The sequence below is a fragment of the Oncorhynchus tshawytscha genome, linkage group LG34 (genome assembly GCF_018296145.1).
Source record: "Oncorhynchus tshawytscha isolate Ot180627B linkage group LG34, Otsh_v2.0, whole genome shotgun sequence".
NCBI lineage: Eukaryota > Metazoa > Chordata > Actinopteri > Salmoniformes > Salmonidae > Oncorhynchus > Oncorhynchus tshawytscha.
The window spans coordinates 10,919,291-10,936,642 of NC_056462.1; the positions used below are offsets into that span (position 1 = coordinate 10,919,291).

At 43.4% G+C, this 17,352-nt stretch overlaps 1 protein-coding gene and 2 non-coding genes across 4 annotated transcripts; 2 read left to right on the forward strand and 1 right to left on the reverse strand.

Annotated features, from left to right (window-relative positions):
• Positions 1-38: 38 nt before the first annotated feature.
• On the forward strand, positions 39-15,915 carry LOC112232013 (transcription factor Sp8). Of its 2 annotated transcripts, none has more exons than XM_024398809.2 (8): positions 39-193; positions 3,686-3,795; positions 4,029-4,140; positions 4,312-4,469; positions 7,105-7,195; positions 7,473-7,597; positions 13,783-13,876; positions 14,354-15,915. In XM_024398809.2, exons 2-8 carry the CDS (start codon positions 3,715-3,717, stop codon positions 15,355-15,357), a joined length of 1,665 nt encoding a protein of 554 aa, XP_024254577.1. In that variant the 5' UTR covers positions 39-193; positions 3,686-3,714; the 3' UTR covers positions 15,358-15,915. The 2 variants fall into 2 exon arrangements, with proteins under 2 accessions (XP_024254577.1, XP_024254576.1); XM_024398808.2 differs by lacking the exon at positions 39-193 and adding an exon at positions 633-1,155 and having other exon boundaries at positions 14,354-15,905.
• Positions 15,916-16,096: 181 nt separating this feature from the next.
• On the forward strand, positions 16,097-16,169 carry trnak-cuu. The gene has a single exon. It is a non-coding gene; the product is annotated as a tRNA-Lys (tRNA).
• Positions 16,170-17,074: 905 nt separating this feature from the next.
• trnae-cuc lies at positions 17,075-17,146 on the reverse strand. The gene has a single exon. It is a non-coding gene; the product is annotated as a tRNA-Glu (tRNA).
• Between the last annotated feature and the right edge of the window lie 206 nt (positions 17,147-17,352).

Genomic DNA, 17,352 nt, shown 5'->3' on the forward strand with positions numbered 1-17,352 from the left:
CAGAACTGAGTTTGAGAAACCCTGGCTTATAGGTATGCCAGACCAAGTTTACATTGTGTTAAACTATTCTCACCTATAGGCCTACAGTGTATTGCACTGCAGTGAATGGAGTGGGGAAAGTAGAAAGTGTTACTGGGTATTTACACCTCGGTGCCCCATAAAATAACACCATATATAAATTCTACAGACCATGGTGAGTTATCCCAACCCCACTTTTACTTTGGCACATAGAATAGTTTTCTCTATAAACCAATATGTAATTTGTATGCCTTTAGTGTATTGCATTGGGACCAATGGAGTGAGTGGAGTAGAGTGTTTCTGGGCATATAGAAATTACACTCATATATATTCTACAGACACGAGTGAGTAATCGCAACCCCACCTTTACATCGGCATCTAGAATAGTTCTCTCTATAAACCAATATGTATTTCATATACAATGTATTGTATCGGGGGGATTTATTTGACATTGGAACATCTTTTAAAACCCACATTTAATACAAATGTCACTTAAATTTTAAACAAATTGACTCATTTTTCATATATCATGAATAAATACAGGTTAATGACACTTTTCGACTATTACGTGAGGAACTTTTATTTAGAACGTTTCCTAAATTCCGTGACCCGGAAATAATTTGTTTTTGTGTTGCTGACGAGAGGCTGGTAGTACAGAAGAAGAAACTGCAGCTACAGAGCTAGTCAACTACTGCTTTTAGGCCACTATTTATGTTGAATCACTTCGTCCAACTTAGTCGTTGTCGATATTTGAAGTGAACGTGATTCAATATATCCAATATACATCGCATGAGACTGTATTTATCGACTTTTAGTGCTCGCGAGCCAGTCGTTCAAAAATGTCGAGTCGCCTTGCGTTCCAGACACAGCTAGCTTCCATTATGGAGGTATTGGCCAATGCAGCCGTGGCAGAAATCTGTAAACTAGTAGACGACGATTATGCGGTTGTAAGTTTGCAAATGTCACAATGCCAAAGGGAGAACAAAGGTTTGAAGCGAAAGCTGAATCTTCTCGAGTTGAAGATGGCCCGTGGTTACGCCGAACGAAGACTACGGGAAAGCGCAATGAACAGCCGTCCCAACAGCAGAGTTCATATCAACACCAATGAGAAATTCAGAGGGTCGTCTTCATCAACTGGTAAGAAGACTGTAATATCATACCATATCTGATCGGATACTAGTTTATTTGATTACCCTGCTGATAAAGTCAATTTAAAAAAACACCACTGGAAAATAAGTCTGGGTGACATGGCCAAAATATCATACGTTATTTTATTTTTGACGGTATGACGATATTTGACGGTTCTGAATAATACAAGTTCTAAATATACTTTCTGGGAGGAACATAAAAAAACATGTTTTTAATGGACTTTGTCCATTCTTATTGTTTTATACTGTTAAATCAAACTTTAGCCAAAAATAATAGAAGGACAACTGATAGTAAAGTAGTCATTTTTGTAGAACATTACATAGGAATCAAAGTCCTATTTTGTAGCCTCAAACTCTGGTACTCGACCAATTGTTTCCATTTGTATAGTTATTTGTTAATTTCCAGCATTTTAATCAATTCATTTCCTGCACCAACTTATAATTGTGTAACGTTTCTTGTCTTAGTATGCCTCTATTTTGTGAAACAGTAAATTCATGTGCACTCAAATCCAAACCTATTTGATTGTTTTCCAGACCTCAAAATGTGTCTTCTGATGGGATTTAAGCATTGACATGGACTCAGAACATCAATTTTCATTGTTCCTCTATGAATAATAATATTGAGAATATTTAAAAAATCAAACCAGGGGGAAAAAAATTCTGAATTCAGGAAAATACAAAAGATAGTTTCTTAGGACTTATTGCTTAGATAAACAACTGAGGGTCTGTGGTATATGGCCAATATACCGCAGATGAGGGCTGTGCTCCGCATGACACAATGCAGAGTGCCTGGATACAGCCCTTAGCCGTCATATACCACAAACCCCCAAGGTGCCTTATTGCTATTATAAACTGGTTACCAATGTTTTTAGATGAGTAAAAATAAATGCTTTGTCGTACCTGTGGAATACGGTCTGATATATCACAGCTTTCAGCCAATCAGCATTCAGGGCTAAAAAAGGTTGGAGACCCCCGGGCTTACCCTTTTCCTAACCTTAACCTAATTCTCCTAACCTGCTGGGTAAGTTCTCCTAAAAATGTTGACAAGCTGTATCCCTTCTAGACAAAACTCTTGTCCACCCGTAGTTGTTGACTTGTTGTGCTAGAAAGTTAGTTAGCTAGCAGTTTTCAGTTGTTTTCCATTTTTTATCGCCAGTTAGAAAATTGCTGATTGCCATAATTTTTTCGAGTCATTACTCAATTATTTAATGTAGCAAATAAAACGTTAAAATAGCATTATAGAAGTTAGTCAACATTTTTTACATTTTACTGCCCAGCCCGACTGGAAAACAATCAACTTGTGTGATATTGACATTCCCCCCCCCCCCATTGGGGCTACATATAGAGTCTTTGGGGCCACCTACACGGAGTGTACAAAACAGGAAGCTGAATTCACTGTCATGTTCGTGGAACCATTCCTGAACGATCTTATTCTTGTGGTATGGGGCATTATCCTGCTGGGAAAAAATATTCACAGATGGATACACTGCTGCAATGAAGGGATGCACCTGATTGGCAACGATGTTCAGATATTCTGTGGCATTCAAATGTTACTACGCTTTTATCAAGGGACCCAATGTGTGCCATGAAAACACACCCCACACTATCACACCAGTCTGCAATGTTGACACGCGGTATGATGGATGCATGAACTCGTGTTTTTTTTCCATACCCTAGTCCTCTCATCAATGTAAAGCAGCAGGAACCCGGGATTCATCAGACCAGGCAATGTTTTTCCACTTCTCCAGTGTCCAGTGTTTTTGTTCCTTAGCCCACTGCAACCACAGTTTCTTGTATTTTGCTGAGAGAAGTGGAACTCTATAAGGTCGTCAGCTGCCATACCCCATTCGTGTCACGGACCAACGAGTTGCGCTTTCTTTTATCGGTCTTTGGGCACCGATGTTGTAGTGGACTGTCAGTTGACTAACTGTAGCCCGTCTGTTTCTCTGCACAATTTGTGTCAGCCTCCTTTGTCCTCTTTCATCTTTGACCACTGGCATGCCGTTGGCTGGATGTCCTTTGGGTGGTGGACCATTCTTGACACACACGGGAAACTGTTGATTGTGAGAGAACCCAGCAACGTTGCAGTTCTTGACACACTCAAGTCGTTGCTCCTGGCACCTGCTACCATACCCCATTAAAGGCACTTCAATATTTTGTCTTGCTCATTCATCCTCTGAATGGCACATATACACAATCCATGTCTCAATTGTCTGAAGGCTTGTAAAAATAATTTTTTAACCGGTCTCCTTACCTTCATCTACACTGATTGACGTGGATTTAACAGGAGTCATCAATTAGGGATCATAGCTTTCACCTGGATTTACCTGGTCAGTTTGTCATGGAAAGAGCATGTTCCTAATGTTTTGTACACTCACTGTATACAGTCATTTGGACCCACCTTTGTTTTGGTCATTAAAATCTGACAAAGCACATCTAGGCCAATGTGACCTTGAGTCAGCCTGCAATTTTTTTACAAGTAATTTTTAAAAAAATACAAAAACGTTTTTTTATCGTAGGTGGTGTCTACGACATACAGCTAGATCCCATGGGGATGTGGTCAGGAGGCCCTGGAGCCAATAATGATCACAACAGTTCCCAGAGGCATCCCAACCCCATCCGAGACAAGGTGAGTACAAAAAACCTATCCTGTAATACTGGTTGTCAAGGTCTTACACACTTCAAGAAAACAAATATACTTGGTTGCTCACCGTTATATTCCATTATAGCATAGTCCTACAGTACACAATGGCCCATTTGAACCATTTTGAGCACTCGGCAGCATCAGTCACCAGTAGGTCATTATCAACCATGTTGTGGTGTATATTTACGAGGTTAATTCCCGACTTTTCGATCTTCCAGTCGCCAGATCTGCAGCTTGTGGAGCCTGAGTCTCTGCTGGTCAAAGAGGAGAGGATGGAGGATCCCCTTGGAGACACAGAGGCAGACGACATACCACTGATTGGAGAGGACGGTGAGTGTGTTAGTCCGTCTCAACTTTGGTTGCTGTGTTGCAGATACTGTAATTACTCACCCCATACATTTGATCAACATCAAGGCTCCATTCTCACACTACTCAACCTGGCCATACCTTTAACTTGATTTAAACATTAACCTGCTTTCATTCTCTTCCTCTCTCTTCCAGGACTGGTGGAGTGTGGACCTCGTGGAGGCAGCGGTAGAACCGGCCCTGGGGACACCACATCCCATCCACCTGCTTCAGCCCATGGCCCAGAGCAGGTCAGCCAACCTCAGCACCCCGAGCAGCAGCAGCAGGGCCCCAGGAACAGGCACCGTGTGGAGGTCAGTGGCTCGGCACCTCTCCTTAAGTCTGACAGTGAACCCCAACACGCAGGACTGCTGCACCAACCCCACCCTGCTGAGATTGATATGTACAGTGGTGATGACGACAGAGGGGACGGTCTGGGGCCGCTTGTGTCGTTCTTTAATGAGAGCAGCCAGGCAGAGACGCCTGGGGCCGGGCAGCCATCTTGTTCTTACAGCACAGTCGCCGAGGCTGCCGCGTCGTTTCAGTCCGGGCACCGCCGTCCACTTCCTGCTTCGGTCACCATCCACCGCCATCTCCCGGGGAACCGAGAGGAGGTTCTGAACATTGACTCAGAGGAGGAGGAGGAGGAGGAAGGGAAGGCGCCTCTGGAGAAGTGGGGCTGTGACAGTGGAATGTCTGCAATGTTTGGGGGAGGAGGAAGGTTCCCGGGTAACCATGGCAACATGGCCGCCCCGTCACAATCTCGCTCCATCAGTGACATTGCGATGCCGTCGACTTCTGACGCGAACGGGTGGGCACACGGCGGCGGGGGCAGAAGCACTGGCAGCGGCAACACTGGCTTCCCCCTGACAAGGGACGGCAAGGTCCCCCACAGGACCAGTGCCCGGGAGAAACTGTTCATCTGCAACTTCTGCGGCAAGGCATTCAACCGGCCCAAGAAAGTAGAGATCCACCTGAGGACCCACACGGGGGAGAGGCCGTTCAGATGCAACACCTGTGGGAAGATGTTCTCCGAGGCTGGCAACCTGAAGAAGCACCAGAGGGTCCATACAGGGGAGAAACCCTTCCACTGTGAGCTCTGTGGGAAAGGATTTGCCTGGATACGCAACCTCAAGACCCACCACGAGAGGAACCATCCAGACGTATATCCCCCAGACATGAGCCCTAGTTTTATCCAACCTGCACTACTGCCCACTCATATGGTCAAGTGCCACAAAGAAGAACATAGGAAAATTACGGTTGGCCCAGAACAGAGCAGCACGGCTGGCCCTTAAATGTACACTGAGGGCTAATATCAAAAACATGCATGTCAATCTCTACTGGCTCAAAGTAGAGAGATTTACTGCATCACTACTTGTCTTTGTGAGCGGTATTGACATGTTGAAATCACCAAACTGTCCGTTCAGACAGCTAACACAGCACAGACACGCATACATACCCCAAAAGACATGCCACCAGGGGTCTCTTCACAGTCCCCAAGTCCAGAACACACTCTGGGAAATGCTCAGTACTACATAGATGGAACTCTCTTCCACATCAAGTAACTCAAGCGGGCAGTAAAATCTGATTTAAAAAAAAACGGATTAAACAACACCTTATGGCACAACGCAGACTGAAGAGACGAGCGCATATGCTAACACGCACTCTACTCAGACATGCATTGTAATATTGTAGATGTGTTATTATATTTTGTGATTTTAATTGTTTTAATCCTGTTTGGCCCCCCCTGGGCAGCAGCTAGTGGAGATCCTAATAAATACGAATATAAATTAGCTTCACCTAGGGTGGGGCGGGGGCCCTAACTTACTCATTTAGTTTTTCTTACTCATTAAGCGAATCAGGTTTCCGCTGTGTTTTAGAAACCAGCCTAATGTTTCTAGCCAGGAGGATTCAACCTTATGAATAATTTGACAAACTAACAAACTTAACACTGCTCTCGGGTCAGTCATCATGAACTCATGATGGAGGCCCCGATAGATGGGTACGCGTGGAAATGTTCCTGGGTATGATGGGTGGTTTTGATTATGTACATAGGACATTTCATATCAGTGGACTAAGGAAGGGTGAATATCTGACCCTAAATAATCTACCGATAAGTTATTCGTTGTAAATGTCAACCTTAAAGAGTAAATCTGGAGTGAATGATGCTGGTTAGCTTTGTGTACATATCTAAAATTGTACTGTATATCTAACACTAAAGGGGATTTTTGACATTGGACAAATTCACTTTGTAAATAAGTTATTTAATGCCAGTTTATGAATGAGTGGCAGTTTTACTATAACAATCTTTCCCCTTAAGAGTCAACATGTATTACAATGCCTCTTCTATGTTTTTCAACAATGGAACTATTATGAATAAAATACATTCCTTACACTGAGGTTTCTGTCATTATTGAAATGAATAGGCAATAGTGCTTTATATGCCGGACAAAGGAAAGTTGAATGGATTCAAACGATTGACCAATAAGAAAAGCTGTACTGGAGCTGCTTGAAAGTGTCACACAGAAACATCTCCCACCACCTGCAAGAACACTCATAAATAGTTAATATTTGTTTAATCCATATTGAGCAAGACACGTTTGTTAATCTTCCAATAAATTCTTAATGTCACTTAATATTTTAAATAAATTATATCAAATCACTCAAACCCATAAGGTCACTATAACCACAATAGTTAATTGGAGAGGTCCAATATTAAAAGGTTCTGAGTAACAGACATCCATTCGCTAATCAGATGATGCAACAAGATAAATATCAAACATCTATAGCTACATAAAATACTTGTTGCATACATGTAAGATGTACACAATTTATAATCATTGGTCCATAGATTTAGTCCAGTCACACAGTGTGATTTAGAAATGAATACGATTCATTGCATAATAGTAATTGTGATATCTAATTCCTGGTCCGTCCCTGTGTTTCCAGTCTGCAGCGGTGGAGGACAGAGACCCTGACATCCTGCTGATCAAGGTGGAGGATCTGGACCCACGGGGTGGAGGACTCAGCATCCAGGAGGGTGAGTGGAGACTACAGGGGTGGAGGGCTGGGTGCGGTGGTAGTGGTGCTAACAGCAGGTCTTGGTAATCAAGGGGTTAGACCAATGACACAAGGCTACTTAGATCCCATGTAAAGACTACACTGTTGCATCCATCCCTGCCTGTTCCAGAGCATAACGCTTTGAAAACATGTTTTCATGGCATTGACATTCCCCAAGTTTAGCTCCATCGTGAGATCTCCCATTGATTTCAACAACAGCCAGTGGTGTGATTGTGACGCTGTGTTCTCTTCTCAAGGGCCGGAGGAGTCCAGCAGAGACAACTACAGAGGAGGAGCATTACCCCTGGAGGCCACCCACCACAACTCACCCCCAGACCACACCCACCACCACCCCGGGACGACCAGGCACCACACCACGGAGGTCAGCTATGGCCATGTGTCGTACGAGAACCACCCCCTTCCGCTGTGGACGAATGGGGGCAGTGGTGGTTGTGGTGACGCTAGTGTCCCAGGACCGTCCTCCCTCAACCTCTCCTACTCAGCAGGCCCAGGCATGCTGATCATGGGAGGGAGGATGGGGCCTGCTGGCTCTGAGATAGGTCAGCACAGGGGTTTCACTTTAGAAAGCTCCGGAAGCTTCTCAGGTTCTATGGGTTCTAGAGAGGGGTCAGACATGGCTGGTTATGATGTCGGAATGGGGGGGTCGGACGGGGCACAGGGAGGTCAGGAGACGTACAAATGCGGTAGGAAGAAAGTGGTAAGAAAGAAGGCATACCTCTGCAAGTTCTGCGGTAAAGGGTTCTCCTCCCCGGCTAATCTAGAACCACACCTTAGAACCCACACGGGCGAGAGGCCGTTTGGGTGCATGGTGTGCGGGAAGCACTTCTCTCAGTACTGGAACCTTAAGATCCACAAGAACGTTCACACGGGGGAGAGGCCATACGCCTGCCCGCTCTGTGGGGAACGCTTTGCCGACCCTAGCAATCTAAAGAAACACCAGAAACGACATCATCCTCAGCAGTAGTACTACGACATCATCCTCAGCAGTAGTACTACGACATCATCCTCAGCAGTAGTACTACAGGGGAGAGAGAAAAAATATCAGGATTAACTCTTGGCCGTTAATATAGACACTTAGTATTAGTAAAGGGGCTTAGGGAAGGGTTGTTAGTGAAATTTCTCGTGGACAGATGCTCGAGCGTCTGAAGCAATTACGCAATATTTTAATTCTGGGTGTCCGAGATTAGTGTAGTTAGGGTAATTTTGTCTTTGTCTTTTCTTTCTTATTTGATCAAGACAGTCCTTTTGGTAATTTGATTATTTTTTCCCGGGAGTCCTATAGCTGGTGATGGTAATAGGCATATTTACAGTTGAAGTCGGAAGTTTACATACACTTAGGTTGGAGTCATTAAAACTAATTTTTCAACCACTCCACAAATTTCTTGTTAACAAACTATAGTTTTGGTAAGTCGGTTGGGACATCTACTTTGTGCATGACACAAGTAATTTTTCCAACAATTGTTTACAGATTATTTCACTGTATCACAATTCCAGTAGGTCAGAAGTTTACATAAAGGCACAGTTGACTGTGCCTTTAAACAGCTTGGAAAATTCCAGAAAATGATGTCATGGCTTTAGAAGCTTCTGATAGGCTAATTGAGATCATTTGAGTCAATTGGAGTTGTGCCTGTGGATGTATTTCAAGACTTACCTTCAAACTCAGTGCCTCTTTGCTTGACATCATGGGAAAATCAAAAGAAATAAGCCAAGACCTCAGAGAAAAAATTGTAGACCTCCACAAGTCTGGTTCATCCTTGGGAGCAATTTCCAAATGTCTGAAGCTACCACGTTCATCTGTACAAGCAATAGTATGCAAGTATAAACACCATGGAACCAGGCAGCCGTCATACCGCTCAGGAAGGAGACACGTTCTGTCTCCTAGAGATGAACGTACTTTGGTGCGAAAAGTGCAAATCAATCCCAGAACAACAGCAAAGGACCTTGTGAAGATGCTGGAGGAAACAGGTACAAAAGTATCTATATCCACAGTAAAACGAGACTTATATCGACATAACTTGAAAGGCCGCTCAGCAAGGAAGAAGCCACTGCTCCGAAACCGCCATAAAAAAGTCAGACTATGGTTTGCAACTGCACATGGGGACAAAGATTTTACTTTTTGGAGAAATGTCCTCTGGTCTGATATGGCCAAACAGTTCTATTTTTGTTTTAATGACCATCGTTATGTTTGGAGGAAAAAGGGGGAGGCTTGCAAGCCGAAGAACACCATCCCAACCGTGAAGCACGGGGGTGGCAGCATCATATTGTGGGGGTGCTTTGCTGCAGGAGGGACTGGTGCACTTCACAAAATAGATGGCTTCATGAGGAAGGACAATTATGTTGAGATATTGAAGCAACATCTCAAGACATCAGTCAGGAAGTTTAAGCTTGGTCGCAAATGGGTCTTCCAAATGGACAATGACCCCAAGCATACTCCCAATGTTGTGGCAAAATCGCTTAAGGACGTCAAGGTATTGGAGTGGCCATCACAAAGCCCTGACCTCAATCCTATAGAAAATGTGTGGGCAGAACTGAAAAAGCATGTGCGAGCAAGGAGGCCTACTACCCTGAGTCAGTTACATCAGCTCTGTCAGGAGGAATGGGCCAAAATTCACCCAACTTCTTGTGGGAAGCTTGTGGAAGGCTACCCGAAACGTTAGACCCAAGTTAAACAATTTAAAGGCAATGCTACCAAATACTAATTGAGTGTATGTAAACTTCTGACCCACTGGGAATGTGATGAAGAAATAAAAGCTGAAATAAATCATTCTCTCTACTATTATTATGACATGTCACATTCTTTATAATAAAGTGGTGATCCTAACTGAACTAAGACAGGGAATTTTTACTAGGATTAAATTCAGGAATTGTGAAAAACTGAGTTTAAATGTATTTGTCTAAGGTGTATGTTAACGTCTGACTTCAACTGTATTTGTTTTCTACTCACAAAGCTGTATGAAAATGATATGTGGTGAGAATAGTTCATGTTTGATTCCCCTTGTAACACCAATGTAGAGGTTCAGCATACACCAAAAACCAGTAAATTGGTTGAAGTAACCATATTTGTTAGCAGTAAACATGTAAATATCTTGTTAGGTGATGGTACACATTTCTTGGGGGAGTCCAAAATGCTCTACGCTTGTAGAGATAAGTCTATTGTGTCACAATTCTGTGAAACTTTGATCGATGTCCTTATCTTGTAATGTTAAAAGAAGATTAAAGGTTTTTTTTGCAAAAACGATGAATGAATTAATGTGGTTATTAACATTACATTACTCCATCACAGGACATTCAATTTCCTCAACTGTGACACAATATCAATATCTTAAAGAGCATTCATCACATCCACAATATATGCCTAAAATGGAAATCAAATAATTACTACTTAAAGACTTTCTCCGGTACTTTTGTATACTTTTTAGCCAGTAGTTCTGAAAGTAGCACCCACGAGCCAAAAGTGGTCCCGGGAAAATTGCGTTCTACATCACAAATGTGCAGGTGTGTGCACCCATGTCATTGCTCTCTTTCCCTTTACTTTGTGTGCGTCTCGCTAGCTGTCACTCAAATGGCGAGGGGCTGAATCTTATTGGTTGAAATTCAAATTGCTTGGGGGCTGGCCCACGTGGGGGTAAATGTAGGGAAAATGGCGCCACCCAGCTTCCAGAAAACGGCCGCTTTCAAACTAGGGATTTTGTGTATAATTGAGGTAAAATAGTAATTCTGCTCATAGATTATGCGTGTATGAACTACACATTGACACATCCAGCCCAAAGCGGAAAGTTAAAAAAATACTTACTATGTACCGCCAGTACCAGAGCATGTCTTTAACAAATTTACTCATTTTAATGAATTATTATTTATTGTCACGGAAGTCAAAACGGTGAATTAGACTTTCCAAAATATATGTTTGATTTACAGTACGCTGAGTATACAACAAATTAGGAACAGCAGCTCTTTCCATGACAGACTGACCAGGTGAAGGCTATGATCCCTTATTGTTGACACCTGTCAAATCCACTTCCATCGGTGTAGCTGAAGGGGAGGAGACAGGTTTAATAATTATTTTTAAGCCTTGAGATAATTGAGACATGGATTGTGTATGTATGTCATTCAGAGGGACACATTGAGGTTGTTCTGAAGGCAAAAGGTGGTGCAACAGAATTACAGTAACACCTCTAAATCAAATCCAATTGTATTGCTCTCGTACACATATTTAGCAGATGTTATCGTGGATGTAGCGAAATGCTTATGTTTCTAGCTCCAACAGTGTAGTAATACCTAACAAAACAAATCATGTAAAATTCCCCAAAAGAAAGGGATTAAGAAATATAGAAATATTAGAACGAGTAATGTCAGAGTCCGGAATATAAATCTATATGTATATGATGGTGTGTATAGACATTATGGACAGTATATGAATAGAAAAGGTGTGTACAGCAGTAGTTATATAGGAAGAGCCTTGACTAGAATATAGTACATACATATGAAGTGGGTAAAACAGTATGTAAACATGATTTAAGTGACCAGTATTCAATGACTATTTACATAGGGCAGCAGTCTCTAAGGTGCAGGGTAGAGTACTGGGTGGTAGCCGGCTAGTTACAGTGACTAAGGTTCAGGGCAGGGTACTGGGCGAAGGCCGGTTAGTGGTGACTATTTAACAGTCTGATGGCCTGGAGATACAGTGGCTTGCGAAAGTATCCCCCCCTGGAATTAAAATACATTTTGGGGGGGGTTTGTATCATTTGATTTTTAAATAAAAAAATGTAACCTTTATTTAACTAGGCAAGTCAGTTAAGTACAAATTCTTATTTTCAATGACGGCCTAGGAACAGTGGGTTAACTGCCTGTTCAGGGGCAGAACGACAGATTTTTACCTTGTCAGCTCGGGGATTTAAACTTGCAACCTTCCGGTTACTAGTTCAACGCTCTAACCACTAGGCTACCCATGCCTACCACTTTGAAGATGCAAAATATTTTTTATTGTGAAACAAACAGGAAATAAGACAAAAAAATGGAAAACTTGAGCGTGCATAACTATTCACCCCCCAAAGTCAATACTTTGTAGAGCCACCTTTTGCAGCAATTGCAGCTGCAAGTCTCTTGGGGTATGTCTCTATAAGCTTGGCACATCTAGCCACTGGGATTTTAGCCCATTCTTCAAGGCAAAACTGCTCCAGCTCCTTCAAGTTGGATGGGTTCCGCTGGTGTACAGCAATCTTTAAGTCATACCACAGATTCTCAATTGGATTGAGGTCTGGGCTTTGACTAGGCTATTCCAAGACATTTAAACATTTCCCCTTAAACCACTCGAGTGTTGCTTTAGCAGTATGCTTAGGGTCATTGTCCTGCTGGAAGGTGAACCTCTGTCCCAGTCTCAAATCTCTGGAAGAATGAAATAGGTTTCCCTCAAGAATTTCCATGTATTTAATGCCATCCATCATTCCTTCAATTCTGACCAGTTTCCCAATCCCTGCCGATGAAAATATCCCCACAGCATGATGCTGCCACCACCATGCTTCACTGCGGGGATGGTGTTGTCGGTGTGATGAGAGGTGTTGGGTTTGCGCCAGATATAGTGTTTTCCTTGATATCCCAAAAAAATCAATTTTTGTCTCAACTGACCCAGAGTACCTTCTTCCATATGTTTGAGTCTCCCACATGCCTTTTAGCGAACACCAAACGTGTTTGCTTATTTTTTCTTTAAGCAATGGCTTTTTTTCTGGCCACTCTTCCGTAAAGCCCAGCTCTGTGGAGTGTATGGCTTAAAGTGGTCCTATGGACAGATACTCCAATCTCCACTGTGAAGCTTTGCAGCTCCTTCGGGGTTATCTTTGGTCTCTTTGTTGCCTCTCTGATTAATACCCTCCTTGCCTGGTCTGTGAGTTTTGGTGGGCGGCCCTCTCATGGCAGGTTTGTTGTGGTGCCATATCCTTTCAATTTGAAAGAAATATGGATTTAATGGTGCTCCGTGCGATGTTCAAAGTTTCTGATATTTTTTTATAACCCAACCCTGATCTGTACTTCTCCACAACTTTGTCCCTGATCTATTTGGAGAGCTTATTGGTCTTCATGGTGCCACTTGCTTGGTGGTGCCCCTTGCTTAGTGGTGTTGCAGACTCTGGGGTCTTTCAGAACAGGTGTATATATATTGAGACCATGTGAAAGATCATGTGACACTTAGATTGCACACGGCTAGACTTTATTTAACTAATTATGTGACTGCTGAATGTTACAGATTGTAATGCAACAGAATAGGAAAACGCCAAGGGGGGGGTACTTTTGCAAGGCACTGTAGAAGCTGTTTTTCAGTCTCGGTCCCAACTTTGATGGACCTGTACTGTCTCCGCCATCTAGATGGTAGTGGGGTGAACAGGCCGTGGTTCGGGTGGCTGAGGTCCTTGATGATCTTCTTGGCCTTCCTGTGACACCGTGTGCTGTAGATGTCCTGGAGGGCAGGCAGTGTGCCCTCGGTGATGCATTGGACTGATCTCTATCTATCTAGTGTTTGGTTAATCTCATAGGCTCTTTCTCCTCTCTTCTTCCTAGTCTGCAGCTCCTGAATCAACTCCATCAACACTAAGACTGGGACAGAACCTGGGAAGTATCACAGCAACAGGAGGACCTGACCTGGCAGCAGAATGTAAGTGGAGAATGAAAATAAACCAGGAATGCATGACAACCGTGTCGGCGCCCACCAGACAGTGTCACTGAGCTACTCACTTATATTAGTTTACTAAAAGCTATTTTCTTAATGAGGGAAACGAGGCCAGTTCTGACCCCTGTTAAGTTGAATGCACTAACTGTAAGTCGCCTTGGATAAGAGTGTCTGCTAAATCAGGCTCCGGATCAGGGTCCCTTAGGTGCACTTTTTGGTTTTCCCCTAGCACTACACAGCTGTTTCAAATAGTCAACGCTTGATGATACGTTGGTTATTTGAATCAAGGGCAAAAACCAGAACGTGCATCCGGGGTTTGGGTGAGTTTGGGAAACCATTCCTCAAATGTACATGTAAAAGGCTTCTCTAGCTTATCATCCTTTACCATGTCTTTAAACTCAGATTGAGCGTCTGAACTAGTATTTAAAATAAACATGCACCTTTTCTATGATCCTTATCCAGGTACTGGGGAGTCCTCAAGACCCACACTTCCTGCCTCACAAAAATGTATTGGAACCACCAGTCCCGCAGCGAGCCTAGGTAATAAAGCCAATATGCCCAAGGGAGCGCCAGACAACACAACTCCAACCCAGACCACACAGCAGCTCAGCAAGCAGAGAGCAGCCAACACGCTAGGCTCTGAGTACTCAATGTTTGAGCTGGAGACCTTCTTCACGCGCTGGGCCCCAGACACATCGGCATCAACATCGCCCTCCGGTGGTCCCTCGTGCTCCTACACCGACAACACTACAGACACTGACCCAGACTGCCTCATTGTCGACCCAGAGCCTCAGCCCCAGCTCCCCTCAGCGACAGTCAGGCCCACAGGGGAGGGTGTGCCTTTCTCTGGGCATCAGGGAGTTCAAGCAGCCACTCTGGGTGTGGGTGGGGGCATCCAGGGGCATCCCACATGGAGCAGGGCAGCCATTTTGAGAGCATCTCAACAAGCACATCAGCGGCAGCTTCAACGACGCCTCAGAGCACAGCAGCTACAACAGACTCACCTAGAAAACCCAACTACCTCCACCACCAACAGTACAAGTACCGGTATGTCTTCCCAATCCCTTCACTCCCTGGTAGGTCTACCGCCAGGGAGAGGGGCCACGGCCAAAGGCTTTGCCCACATCGAGGTGACCCTGGCTGGGCAGCAGGCAGCCCAGCTGGCCCAGCAGCACTGTGATGCGGCCGGAAGGAGAAAGAGCTACGTGTGCCGAGCCTGCGGTAAGGCCTTCACCGGTCAGTCCAACCTGGAGGCTCACCAGAGGGTACACACAGGGGAGAAGCCGTTCAGGTGTGCCACCTGTGGCAAGATGTTCTCAGAGGCTGGCAACCTGAAGAAGCACCAGAGGGTCCATACGGGGGAGAAACCCTTTGCCTGTAGCCACTGTGGGAAGCGCTTCGCCTGGATATGCAACCTCAAGACGCACCAGCAGTCAGTCTGTGGAGATGGAGGAGGAGGGGTGTGAGGCATAGAATTAGAATCAGTAGACTGGACGGGCATGGTTCTAAAATCTACGATAGAATGTTGCTGACACAGACATCAATGGGAATTCCTTCTAATTGTAATAATGTGAGACGACAATCCCCCAAACCTCCAAAACAAACACTACAATATAAAGGAAATGTAGAAGGGATTAGCGGAAAGTTGTCTTTACAGGTGACACTTTTTCCCTTTGTTCAACTCCAGATCGTTGTTACAGTAGTTAAAGTAAGGGGCTTGTAATTGTATGGCCGACACACTATGTTAGGCGATTATTAGATAAAGTAGCTTTATTTGAAACTGAAATGTGGAATTAATATCGAATATCATGTGCATATTATATGAACAAATCTGTTCCAAGACATGTATTTTTTATATTATTAGGGTAGATCTTTTTTTTATTTGCAAGATTTAACATGTACTAAATATGTGTCAATCATGCAATAGCAAGTAATGTGGTCATAGACAGTGACATCAAAATAAACATATTTTCTTAACACAATAAGGTAGTAATTGGTACCAAATATTCACATCGAAAATGAATTATTCTCTTATTTCGTGAGACCAGCAGGTTGGTTTGAAAACCAGCTTTTGTTAGTGGGTCTGCAGTCATTGTGTAATATTAAATGCTACCGAAATGTGGCAACGCGCCACAACTAATTATTTTTATTTTCAAACTTTCCCACCGTCCTTTCAAAATCATCTGCAGATACGTTTGTTGATAGGCCCGGCTAGCTCAGTCGGTAGAGCATGAGACTCTTAATCTCAGGGTCGTGGGTTCGAGCCCCACGTTGGGCGCTATTTTTTCATTTAACCTTTGGAACATCATTGTAATCTAACCATTTGGCATTTAACTGGTGGAAGTGTGTCGCGTAACGTCTAGCATGCTAGCATGTCAGGTAGCTAGGTTCAATACAGACAATTTTCTATCGATTCCCTTACAAATATCATTAATATAACATACGATGTATAAATACACCACAATTACATGATGTTGAAAATATTAGCAGAGGATGGTTTCGATCCAGCCACACCTGGGTAACCTTGCTAATGTAGCAGGTGTAATATAAAATATCTGGTTTATGTGTACATCTGTAGCTCTATTCACATTGGCCAATTCTTGGTAAATTCTTCCTAGTGGTGCTGTCTCTGGTTGGTTGTCGATGTTCAATTGTTGGTACATGGTGAAAAAGAACTAGCAGAGGATGGTTTCGATCCATCGACCTCTGGGTTATGGGCCCAGCACGCTTCCGCTGCGCCACTCTGCTCTGAAATTTAACGAGAGAATTTTGTTCATAAACCTGAGGGGGCGCACACGACTTTTATTTCTACTGCAGTATTTCATTGCCACTTTCTTCTTTTTTGCATATTATTTGTTTTATTTATTTTTGTACCCATAATTTGTCATCATTACAGTTCAATACATTCATACAGTTCAATACATTCATACCCTTTCACCCATTCAAAAACGATTAGCTACCTTTTCAGAAGGTAAACATTTAACAATACTCTTGTTCCACACATACAATGTGCATAATATATAATGCATACAATTATACATCGGCTCTGATTTATCGCTGCATTTACGGGGTCTATTTATGCGTTCGAACACTACTAAGAACGATTTTTTATAACTAACCATTGTTTTAGCTGTGTTACCACCTGCACGCGGTTACAAGACCGAGAATGAAGAAAATAAGTAGTTCCCTGACCGGGAATCGAACCCGGGCCGCGGCGGTGAGAGCGCCGAATCCTAACCACTAGACCACCAGGGAAGGTTAAAATAAAAAGACTGTTTGACTATTCATGTGTGTTACTTTCTCTGTACGCCTAATGGTGGAGGATGTTTTCACAGTGAAGATGATCTTCACGTGAGCCAGCATTAAACATTTAGCGTTTTTGACCATGTATTTTAAGACCCAAACGGCGTTCCATAATAATGTATATTACTTCGCTTCAACCCCACGGAGGTATAGGAACG